A 13,303-nucleotide genomic window follows, 5' to 3' on the forward strand; every position below is an offset into this window, starting at 1 on the left:
TTTTATCATTAACTGTACTGCCATCCGCGTATCATTTAAAATAAAATAAAATAAAATAATGATAATAACAAATTATTAAAAACACGGTCTAACTGTAAAGTTCTGATTTAAATATTTCTATAAAGTTAGAAATGTATTTAGCCCTAAAATTTAAGGTTGCTGTCTTTGAAGAGATTTATACAGGCTTTAATTTATTTATATAGGGAAAAATTAACGAGATGTAATGAAAGGATGTTAATAAAATTTACTTAAAAATAGATTCTATATAATACGAACGGTAAATCGAATGGAAAAAGTAAATATTGAAATAAAAAGCAAAAATATTTTCTTCATTACTCGTGAAAAAATGTTACAGAAGAAATGCATGATGCCAGAATTTCTCTTTTGTCCTTTTTGAAAGGAGGACAGTCTTTAAAGCGCAATTCTGTCGAATGACATGAAAGGTGTCCATAAGAGATTAAATTTCTCGACTATCGATCCTACTAAATTCTTTTTTGAATTCCGGTAGAATAAAGAAGTATATTACATTAGTGTGAAAAATTCTTTAAAAGTGTCACAGAGATCAATCAACGATTAATATTATAATAAGAGAGACATTATTGAAAAGTAAATCACATTTTCAAGATATTCTTAATATATTTGAAATCTTTTAACGTATTAAAATCATGTTCAACTTTGTTCTTCTATTAGTAACACTTATGAGTATTAATTTGAATAATTCACGGGTTAAGGGAATTATCTTTACTTTCAGAATATTTTTCAATTTTAGTGCTAAAACACTTATCCCCGATACAGCCCTCAATTTTTCTATGTACTAAAAAGCATATTTTAAAAACTAGGAACATACAGTATAGCAATCATTTTCTTATACTACTTTCAAATTTAAGGTATTTTGAACAAAAAACAGAACACGTGTAAATCGAGAAATATTAAACAAAGAAGAGAACAGTGCTAACAAAATAAGAACGTTATTAGGTAAAAAAAAGACCCGAAGAACTTAGCAGGATTAATTAGCTCTTTACGTATGTAATTCACGTCTTCGAATTTGTTTATTTCTCATTTTCTGGAGTCAGATACGTTGACAGATAAATGGCTTAGTTAATTAATTTGTACCAAGCAGGGACCAACAAAAATAAAAGGTAGATGCTCACCGTACAGCAGGCACTTCTAAAATGTCCCATTCTACAGACATGTAGAACTCGGATAGGTCGACACCGACATCCACCACGTTGCTTCCGGATTTCTCGTCCATGTGCCTTAGGTCGACCTACGCGAAACATACAAACCTTTCGGATTAGCGTTGTTCTACGTCAATATTGTTTCTAAATCAGTAATTCTCATGCCCACTTAATATACTCTTGAAAGACAAACGTGCAGCCTCGACTGGGACATACAAGTTACTTAAGAGTATCTCTTAACACCTTTCAATAATTACATTCATTCAATGTTATATTATTATATAGAGTACGAAGTAATTTGTTGTATATAATTCAACTCTAAGTAATATTGTTACACAAAGGTAAATATTACTTAATTCGAGTACCTTTTTAATCACTAAACTTTCAAGTATTATTTCAAAGGAATTAGTATGTAACAATAATGACGAAATAATGACTGATGCCTATAATACGTATAATGATGACTGATGCAATAATTCGATTTATACAAGTGAATCGCATGCAAAATGAACATTATATAAATACAGATCGTAGAAATATAGTGTTCTAAACATTGTACAACTATGAGTCTAATTTTATTTGGATACATTAACGTTATGTTTATCAACGAAATTAATAAACTTCAATAGATATGATTACTCGAAAAATTCGCGTTCTTCTTATCGTTAACCATTCACTATTTTAATGTGACTAATAATCACAGTCAACATGTCACAAAGAGAATCGAAGTTTTCATTGACATATTCACCGTCACCTGAACGCGTCGGTGGATAATCAACTAGTTTCACTGATGGCTGCACGTTTCTCGTAACGGGCTAAGTACGAACAATAAATTCCGAAACGTAAAGTTTATAGTGCATTGTCTCGTGATGCACTTAGTGTTCGCAACAAGCGCAACGGGAGCAAAAAACACTAAAAAATATAGTCCGGATGAAAATGAAGAAAGAAACGAGTCTCTCTTCTTTCCCACGGAAGTAAGTATCTAGATTCAACTATCAGCGTTAAAAATATCCTCGTCAAACTATAGATGCCTTTCGCTTTCAACTATTTGTGCAGCATGACGAACAAACAAATTCGACACTGAAAAAAATCAAACTAGTCGCTAAGCAGATATCCTAATGAACTTGTAGAAGTCTCGCCGAGTTAATTGATTCGCGTCAACCGTGCTCCTGATGTTCATTTTCTTAGTATCTCTATATTTTTTCGTTTCTGTTTTTTTTTTTGGTTTTTGTTTCGTTTCTTTCAACTTTAACAGACACTTTGGATTTGTATTCAGGCACACTCGCAAAAGAACCGAAAGGATTTACCCGATGATGGTACAATGGAATAATTTACCATGGTTTCTCAGCGTTCGATTTAATCTGTTTAGCGCGAGCTTTTTTTCTAAGCGATTTCAAGCGAATGCTTCGAAGGTAAGCGGTAACTTGGATGCGCAATACCGTGCAAAATATTTGTGGTAATCTGTTTTGATCTTCTGTGAAAGTCTGTTATTCTTTTATGATACACGCTGTTGTCGCTTGCGTTCCGCAGGTGACTAGATTAAAGAAAAAATCATTTCATTCGTTACAGGCCTTAAAAAGTTACGAGAAAAATGAAATTCTGTTAATCTTGGTTTTAACTCGCGCTTTAATGTTTCGTGCTTTTACTGCGTTGTAAATTCATGAAACCGCGTTTAACGTATGAAACGTTGGAATAAATTATTATTGTTATTATTATTGTGTTTCGTTGCGTACCTTTTGCAATACTATTTTATGAACGCAAAGATTTACCTTTCCTATTATATTCGGTAATTATAATAATTAAAATATAATGGACATTCTGGTGTCTTACTTTAAATATTTGTACTCAAGTTAGTCGCTATGTATGAGTACTACCTGCAGTTGTAACTTATAGTTGTTAATGAATTTTAAATGATCAATTTAAGAGTCGACAGTGTACGTGATGTGTCATTAGAAGATGAACTTTAATTTTGTCACTTAAAGTGACGAGTAATGAAAAAATGGTGAATGTTATTTGTTTAATAATAACGATAATAATATGTATGAACAAATGGAAATGATACTATAAAGAAATAATCAAAATTTATTCTATGGTCATTTATTTAGCATAACCGATACTAACAAATTGCCTCAGGCATACATCTTAATCCGTATTATAACAATTATGTAAACAACAGTATATTTATTAATAATACGCTATATTATTATTACTAAATTATTACTAGGTATATTAATTTCAAATTCAATACTCATTAGTTTAATGAAAGATTAATTGTACAAATCAAATCAATACATGCTATGACGTTATTCTATTACTAACGAAATCATAACCATCTAATTTACATATCGTCTACTATATATAATTCAGTTGAATTGAAATTCGAAATCAATTACAGTATTAAAATTATACGAATGTTCAGAAAGTGTTGAAAATAATGAAAAATTCGTTTTACAGTGAGAAACATTGTAAAAGTGAGTTCGTAAATTAACATTTGTGAGATTCAAGAAATCGAGTGATGATTGTTTGATTTCGACTGTTCGTAGCTTGAAAAGAAATGTTTGAAATTGAGTACTATGTCCTTTTCAACAAACTTTTGCACGGTATTGGTATTCGCTAACTGTTTAATCTCTTCAACGTTGCACATTCAGAAACAATATTTGTATGCACGTGAACAGTGCACACAAGCAAAACTTTCATACATACAAAAGTATTGACAGAGAATAATTCTGAAGCAACGATAATACACAAGAACGTCGCACAACTAGCGCAAATATACAATTAGAATTTCTGATGCAACTGCTGGGCTATCGGCGTTCAATAATTAAATACACACGATGACGCTGTGGTTTACTCCGGACGTTGCAAATAAGTCTGTGTGATGCGTAGTCATGAATACTATGTGTGTATGTGTATATGTGTATGCCTGTGTACATTCTACCGTCTTATCACTGCTCTTTAGAAACATAATCTCTCTTAATTTGCATATTGTCCTACTTACTAACGAAATATAATGGAAAGAAAATTAATCATTTCTTTGTTTTTCGACTACTTCGTTTCATTTCTGTTTTCGTTAGAATTATTCCAGAGATATAAGCTTCATTCAGTTATTTTATATTATAGATAACTGTTGAAATAAAATTATTATAATTGTATATATTATTGTATTTTATATATTATTATTCATTTTAGAAATTAGTCTGAATATTCAATGATATTTTTCAATTTATCATCTTGGAAGTAATTTTTTAATTAAAAAATGATTGCCAAGTTTTGCAAGCCTTTAAAATCTGATTAATAAACATGGAATAAGTTTTGCATATTATTAGGAATTTGTTGAGTTAGTTGAATAATTTAAATACTGTTAAAAGTTAAAGAGTTTTAATTAATAAATCTTCCAAGATAGAAAAATAGAAACTCTTTTCGTGGATAGATAGATCATTCTACTAATCTCCAAACTTAAATAAAGAATTAAAATAAGAAAATCATCTGTCTTGTAACTTGTGAGGTTTTCTTGCTTTATTTACTTGTTTAATTAGGGAATTTATCACAATTATGGAAGTAAAGTAAAAATGGCTCAATAATATCAGTTTAAGTAGCCTTTGATCTTCTTTTCTATTTGCATTATAATTTTCTTCTTCTATTGTATCTTTGAAGTAATGTTCTCATGTTTCTGTTCCAATTTGCTACACTTCCTATGCTCTTCTTTCCCTTTCACTTATCTTTCAAATATTTTTTCTTTGTATGCTGTTCCTTATCGTCAAATTATTGCAGCTACTTTTCATTTCTTCTTCTTCTTTTTCTTGTTGATAGTACTTATTAACACTACTAAACTCGTGTAACATTTTACTATCGACAATTTGCAAGAAACGCAAGAAAATTTCCATTCACCTGTAAATACAAATTTACTTTGAAGTTAGTAAAATGATAATAGCAAAATAATATTTTGCTTTGATTCGTGGGCAATGAACGATATTGACTTTTGTTAAATTCATCTAGATGTTCATCAGGAGTCTCACTACTGATTACATGGTAAGGGGTTAAACACATTTGTTATTGTAGTACATTTCTTGTCCATTTCTCCTGCCTGACATATTTTTGGTGACTATTTTATAATTACTCTCATAATTTAGTTATTTTTTTCTTTACTTTATACTCTTTTCTGTCTTACATATCTTCTTTTGTGTTTTCAATTAAACCTGCATATATCTGTATTATCCTAAACATGATTACAATTGTATTTTTGAACAAGTTAATTTATAAGATACTCGCCGAATTTTCTTTCCTTTCAATATATGTAGGCTTATCCTTTTATTTCGTATTCAGTTTCCTTTTAGGATGACCTATCCATTTTCTCCGTCAAGTGTAAAAGTATATTCATACTTCTGAGTTCTTAATCTTATCTATTGTCTTCCTTTAATGTACCTTTTTTTCCTCCGCTTTATCTCGTGATAGAGAACCCACCGTCCCGACTTCCACACCAAAATTACATTACATCAGTTTCTCTTTTCTTTGATTATTTTTTGCAGTAATCAGTGCTTCGAACTTCTCTATTTTCGTGGTTCTGCGTCTATGTTTTAACTTCATTTTAGTTTTTAGTTTATTTTTCTACCTGATTGTAGATTTCCATTTTCCTTGCTTGAAATGTCTTATCGTTTAATGACTGTACTATGTCTTCATTCTTTTGTTCCCTTCTACTATATTTTCTTTCTAACCATTTACTTTTTCCCATAATGTACAATTGCAGCTATATTTTATTCTGTTACCTTGAGATTCTTGAGTTTCCGTTTTATTTCTCCTCTATTAGTTTCTCACGCCTAACGTTTAATTTTTCAGTTATTATTAGTTCCGTCAACTGCATTTTTACTTCTCATTTGTTCTGCCTATCTCTCTTCATTATTTATTTATTTCTAGTACCTGTTTCCCATGCTTCTTGCATTTTCCGCGTTACCTATGTCACGATCTCTATCCAATATGTGTCATTCCGTGGCATTTCTGTCCCCGCATGATAAATTTTCCCCTATTGTCCGTTTCCGCCAAGTGGAGATCTTTATATTTCTATATAGTCTCTTTCGAAATTTAATTTGTGATTTTCTTTTATCTTTAAATGTTTTATTCCCAGTTCGCGTTTCTATTTCTTTTCTGAATTTTTAAATTCATGATGCAACCATTTGATCTAAATTTCTATTATTCTGCTTTTTTCTCTTCTTAATAACTTTCATATGTCCCAAACCAGTATTTGTCTTCTCCATTATATATCTTTTTTAAGCAACGTCTTCAATTTCTTTCAATCTAAACAATCTGCTTCACAAATCAGTTTTTACTTGTGTTACGATTTTTTATTTTTTAATTATCAAATTGTCTGAAATATTTATTCTTCTTATTTAAACTTGTCCTCCTTATTTCCATTTCCCTTTTTCTATTTCGTTTTTCTTCAGTGTTGATCTATTTATCGATACTTTATTTATTTCGAAGTCATTTCTTTATCTCTTTCTATTAACTTCCTGTCATATTTGTTTTTGTTACAAGAAAAAATGTTGTCATGATGAAATACATGTTCTAATTATTTACTATATAGTTTCTTGAAATACGTATTACTTATTAGTTTACTTAAAGCTTAGCACTAAATAAGGGGGTCACTAATATTTTACGTAAAACTAATAAACTATATTTTCATGACCTATTGTTCCATTTATTGACGCATAATTTATTTAACAGATATTCAATGTTGGCCTGGAATTTGATAGCTTACATAGTTTCGTATTCAAGTTTTAAATCTCCGCGAAGGAGATTCACTCTCTGTCGGAAATAAAATGGAGAATCTTGCGCCGAATCAATACGAGGGGCGAAAGAACAGTAAAAATATTCAGAATATATATATATATTCTCTTCATAGATTCCGCGATAGGATTCGAAAAGCACTCTCATCCGTGGAAAGAGCATTCTTGGAGCCTGGTAACTTTGCCGAATGTTCTTTTCCGTGCGTGGAAATCACATCGTTTGTTTTCTTCCGCTACTTATTGAACGTTTCCCAGACATTTTCGCATTTTCCTCCTATTAAGTTATTGCACACGAAGAAAACGACTTTCGAATTAATTTTAAAAAGATTGCATTGAAACGAATTCGCACAAATACTAAACCTTTCATCATAAATGAAATACAAATAGATACATTTCATCACTGTCATTATGTGTTTCTATTTCAATATTTTGACAATTAAAAAATATGTCAGGTGAAATTTGATATATACTTTTACGTAAAGTTCATATAATATTTGATTCATAAGGAAGTTAATTGAAATTAATTAGGATTTGTTTCTTCATTTAATTTCTTTCGAATTGTATCGTCGAAATATGTAACATTCTGTAAACTTTAAATTCTACTATACTTTATTCTTCAATTTAAATTTAAACAAATATAATTTAATTAAATCTGTTAATTCATGTGCAATATTACCACTTTTTATTCAAGCTATTCTATTCTTATTTTATCTCCTTGCATACTTTCATTTAGATATAGCTGCATTCGAAGAAGACTTACAAATTCCATGTTATGTAATATATAAAAAACTTCGATAATATATTCTGTTGAAATAAGTTAACCAAGTGACAAAATTTTACGTTTATTTAAACGTTAATGAATTCCTAAATCTTCAAATTTTCTTACCTTCAAAAAAGTAAGAAAATACATCATATATTAAAAACATTTTGTTTCGAGAATGTTTCTGAAGAAACATCAGTAATTTTGTCATTCAAAGTGAAATATCCAAGGCATAGAAGCTGGTTAATCTTTTATTTGAAAAAGCTTTTTCAATTATCAGAATAATTTATTAATCCGTTAGGGTTGCATTCGTGTCAACTTTTAAAAATCATTATTCTCACAAGTCTGTAAAAGACATAAGAGGTCCATTAGTAATTATATTTATAAATATACTCTTTATACAATTTAAATATATTTAAACCTACTGAAAAGCATATTAAATACGTTAATTTAAGTTCAAGTGTGAAATGATAATTTGTTTTGTTTTTTTATTCCTTGCTCTGTGACTTAACAGTTAAAATAGACATGTTCAAAATGAAAGATTATAAATTCAACGAGTAAAATGTATATGAAATCCCATGAAATGCATTTCCCTCGGAAAATAACGTAGAATTGACGAGTACTCATGTGTATTCCTTTTCAGTATTTCTTCCAGATATAAATGTCGGGGATGAAATTCACAATATGAAAATGTATTGACGAAGAATAAAGATGATTTTGAATAAAGGAAGCGGAGGGAACTATTTTGAAAGCACGAGTGATTGATGCAGCTAACCACCACGAAAAGCTCACCTAACCCACACGATACATAAATCATTTTGCTTAGGATTTTCGAGTTTTACCCTCATCGTACGACGAACATTGAAATATACGTTGCCTTAGGGTGTTCCGTTTATTTCTTTTTAAAGGCACGATAATATTAATGCTAATATCTTGTAAAAATAAATTTAAACAATTTATGTATAACGTCTTCAGTATAAACCTTCTTTTTAATACATTCGCTATTTACCAGCCTTTGTTTCGGCGACGATCTTTTCAATTGTAATGTTTTATACAATCCAACGAGTCTTCTACGCAAACTATTGAAAAACTCAGGCTAAATGAGTAATTGGATTTCTGTTAACATTTAGGCTACTAATAACCATGTAAATTAAGAAGTTATTTTGCTTTATTCACATAAAAAACAACTTCTTTCAATCATTTGTTCTTGTGTAGTCTGTTTAGTGTTCTCTTTAGTGTTTAAACTTCTTGGTAGTAGCTTTTCATTTTTGTTTATTTGAATTCTTTTCGTAGTAACATAATAATGTCAATATTTTCCAACGGGGAATTGTATTGTAATGTTAACGTTAAAATAAATTAAGTTTTTTAAAAACAATGTGGATTATGTAACAAAGTATCGACGAAATTCTAATATTCCCTGTGTTCACACTGCACGATGGTACGGAACTTTATTTAAAGTCAAATATCTGACACGTGTTTAACGATTCTTAAAAAGAAAGTTGGATATGATATCTCCCTCCATATAGAAAACTTCCGTATATAATAAAATTGAACTTTTATATTTTCTTGTAAAATGATACAATTTTTTTATCTGTATAAGATTTATTCGTTGTGCTAAAGTTTTATTAAAATTCGGGAATGCTTATTATTAATTGGAATGTTATTATTGACTTCTATTCGTTCTTCAGAATATGTAGTATACGAAAGTCGCTCTTTTGTGGCAATTCCATATTTTCATAAGCTCATTTACGTGTTTAAAAAGTGATTGTAAAAATACAAATATTTATCGATTTTTAAAACTTCTAATGTAATGATATTCATCGGCTTTTAAAACTCGCAATATTAAAATATTTATCGATTTTCGAAATGTGTGATGCGTGTTACGTAATTTCACAAATGTTCAATTGTACTCTTGTTTAGAGCCGACAATGCTTTGTTGTTCCCTTCGGCGCCAAACAGTCCAAGATTACGCAGAACCGTGTGCCAATAATAAACCGACAGTCTGGAACACGATATCGGAACGTTTAAACGTTCGCGTTTGAACGACAATAACACCAACACTAACGACTGTTTAAATAATGGAATGTTCCCAAGCATTGTATACCACGACCACGAACAATTGATGCGTTAACATTGAGCGTTGGCTAAGAACAGTCGATACGCCGATAATCAAATCATTTTTAATTATTATTCATTCGTTAACGTGATCTTCTACATGAAAATATCAGACAATGTCAATCCTACTAATTGATTGACATCCTGGTGGTGAAATCAAGTTGAAAAATGAAGTGTTACATACAATTGCATGTACAACAATATACAAAAAACAAAATTTTACAATGTTACTTAAAATGTTGTCCACAATTTCGAAGATACTATATATTTTCTTTAAACTAATTTTTACAGTTTGATTATATTACAGAATTCAACTATAATCGAATAATAATAACATTAATGTTAATACAATTCGAATTAACGTTAATTAACATAGATTTAACGTTACACTTTAAAAATTAAATTCACTAAACAATAGTGAAAGTTTGAATAATTAAAATATTTCATAGTTGAATGAAAACAAAATTTTCATCAGGTTTCCTAAAAATTCATACACAAACATATGAGTATGAATATAAACACAAATACAAACACAAACACAAACACAAATACAAACATAAACATAAATATAAACATAGACATAAAATACAAATATAATTATAAAACAGATGAAAACTGCGATAATTGGAAATAATAATTTTAAGTGGTTCTTTTGAGCGTTGAATAATTTCTGGCGGCTTAGACAACATAGGTGTCGACATAATTAACGAGGGATTCATAGCCGTTAAATACGAAGCGTCGAGGGTACGGTGTATTTAGACGCGCAAGACGTCGTCATTCAGCTGATTTACCAAAAGCAAGCCTCTGATGCGGCTGGCTTGTGAAACGATGTACCTGTTGAGTGGTCTCCAGAGGCTTATTAGGTACACGTTAACGGAACGTGCATTTGCGGTTCCTGGCAGAAAGGAGCGGCGATTAATTTCGGTTTGACTTACGAAAGCAAAATTCACACCGCGATAAATCTTGCACCGTTCGCGAAAGTCCGCCAACTTTCGTGGTTTCTGATACCATGTTCTGGCAACGAAACCGGAACAGATTTCTCCGGTATCGCGTATACATGGCGCATCTAACTCAGAAAGTAACTCATCGTAAATTGTGTTCCATAAATTCGATCCGAGCAAGGGATAAAAAATTTTGTAACTTTTCGAGTAAACACTGTGTGATAATGTAAAGAGAAAAGAATTATTTTATGGAACCTGGTTGTATTTGTACTTGCGTTCATTTATTAATAGTCAATGTATTGATGAATATGAGAAAATAAGTGATCGTAAATTGTGTTCCATTATGATCCAAACAAGGATTAAAGAATTTTTTAACTTTCTAAGTAACTACTACGTAATAATACAAAAATAAAATAATTATTTTAAACAACCTGGTTATATTTACATTTATATTTAATCAATAATAATCAACGTATCCACTATTAAATGAACAATTAGCAAAAATGCATGTGGACTGCAAATATAATTATCTTTTTCCACTGACATGATACATCTTCCTATTTCCTCCTTTTTTATCTTTTATACAGAAATTGACTGTTCGAAAAATATCTCATGCACATCTTTTATGGGGCGATTGTATAATGTAAGTATGAAAACAGTATTAAAGGTTGATATAAAAACAGCACTCGAAATGGAGGGATGAAATGTACCCATTACAGCATCTCAGGTACTCTGGGAAGCAACGTGTAATTTCGAATTTGAAATTCAATCACATAAAGGTACAGTTAACAGTCCATAGTGTCCATAAAAAAGATAATGTTTATTTTTAGTCATAAGTTTCGTACGTACATTCACCTTTATATGGTTGTTCGGAGAATGCTCTCCAGCAAGACTATCTCTTCCTAAGGGGTGGAATAAAAATTGGACCACAATGTCGATACGATTACTGTTAGCATCAGATTGTTCGCTAAGACTATTCGTCAGTAATTGCATACCGAGATTGTTATCTGCAGTTGCCTCTGAAAGGCAATTAAATCCTATTTCTCTGTGGAATTCTGATAGGTAAATTACATCCTTCACAGCTAGTGTAATGGGCCGTGCTCTATTCAAACACGTCGAACTTCTGTGGATGGTGAAATGCTGGAGCGCGAAGAACCTTGCGAGCTTACAGTAATTTAAGAAGTAATTTAAGACCGCCTAGAACCGTAATCACCTTTATAATCAACATTTCTGGGTCCGTAATCATTGATCCAGAATATAACAAGGGTGTATTGATTTACAAATTTTGTGCCCTATGCAATGATTCACTATTAAAATTGTTTATTTCTTCAACAAAACTAAGTGCAATATTAATGAGACATTTTAATCATTTTTTTAAAAAAAAGTTATTCATAGAAGCATTCGATCATTTAAGAAATAATACATAGACATTTAACATATTTGATGAAAAGTGTTAACTTTAAGATATTTTGTAACATTTCCATATACAATTAAAAAAATTGATTTGATTTATAAAAACGTTATTTGTATGTGATTTCAAAGAAGCTAATTTCATCCGAAGTAGATTTGTAAACATTGTAGAAACTTGTATTGTTTGTTAATAGGTTTGCTGTTGCAATGATAAAAACACGTAATGTTTTAAGAGAAATAAAGAAATAATCCCAGTAATTAGTTACACACAAACATTTTTAACAGATTTAATGTTGTATTGACAAAAATACATCATTCCATTCAAAAGAATACCATTTCCAAATCACAAATCACGATTTCAGAAAAGAATCCATTTATCACGATATCTAGTTCTTTGCAATGAATATCTTCGCTTAAAAATCTTCTCGTGCCATTAAAAGTACCGAAGGCATATCCGGTTCCAATCCTTACCGCGATTGCTCACCCTGTATATAAGTACATGGGAATCGCGCGCGTGATATAGAGTACCTTACAGCTTTTCAAACTGAAGGCTGATGACTGAACCGTGTCGTAAGAGTTCGCGGGAATTTCAAAAGCAGGGGAAAAAAGGATGCGAAAGGGAGAAGTGAAAAATGAGGAAGATACACGGCGAGCGGGGAAGGGTTGAGAACCCCAGAGAACTCGAAAAAAAGGTGGCGAAGCAATAAATCTAAAGTGTACACGGGGAAAGGTTCATGATGGCCCGATCGCCAAACATTCGCGCAGGTTAGACCTCGGTCGGAACCTTGGGAAAGAAAACCGGAAACCGAGAAACGCTACGGAGAAAGTTTCAAAGGGTATATGTACACGGAAAAATGAAGAGCGAGAGGGAAACTGAGGAAATATCGGCAGCCAAATCTGCTCAAAACCTGACCCCAAGCCCCAGCAAAACCTTGTCAACGCCAGGGAAGATAAATAGAAGAGTGTGAAATAGAAGCACGAAAAATCGAGGAACAGAAATCAAAGAAACACGTGAAAGGCAACGCGAACTGCAAATTTTTATAGACTCACGACACGTATAAATTTGTGGAATAAAAGGAAATGTATATTCTAACGAGAATTAGGGTAGGTACTTAATATAGA

At 31.0% G+C, this 13,303-nt stretch overlaps 1 protein-coding gene across 9 annotated transcripts in view; it reads right to left on the reverse strand.

Annotated features, from left to right (window-relative positions):
* The window catches only part of nAChRalpha4 (nicotinic acetylcholine receptor alpha4), a 252,998-nt gene that overhangs the window by 61,939 nt on the left and 177,756 nt on the right, over positions 1 to 13,303 (reverse strand). For 7 of the 9 annotated variants that reach the window (XM_076370226.1, XM_076370236.1, XM_031988358.2 and 4 more), the window contains one exon: positions 1,152 to 1,267. In XM_076370226.1, coding sequence (XP_076226341.1) covers positions 1,152 to 1,267 — 116 coding nt within the window. Of the gene's footprint in view, positions 1 to 1,151; positions 1,268 to 3,881; positions 3,949 to 9,625; positions 9,663 to 13,303 lie in introns of those variants that run through there. The other 2 variants (XM_031988362.2, XM_031988361.2) reach the window with 2 other exon arrangements.

This window comes from Nomia melanderi, chromosome 1, assembly GCF_051020985.1.
Source record: "Nomia melanderi isolate GNS246 chromosome 1, iyNomMela1, whole genome shotgun sequence".
Lineage (NCBI taxonomy): Eukaryota > Metazoa > Arthropoda > Insecta > Hymenoptera > Halictidae > Nomia > Nomia melanderi.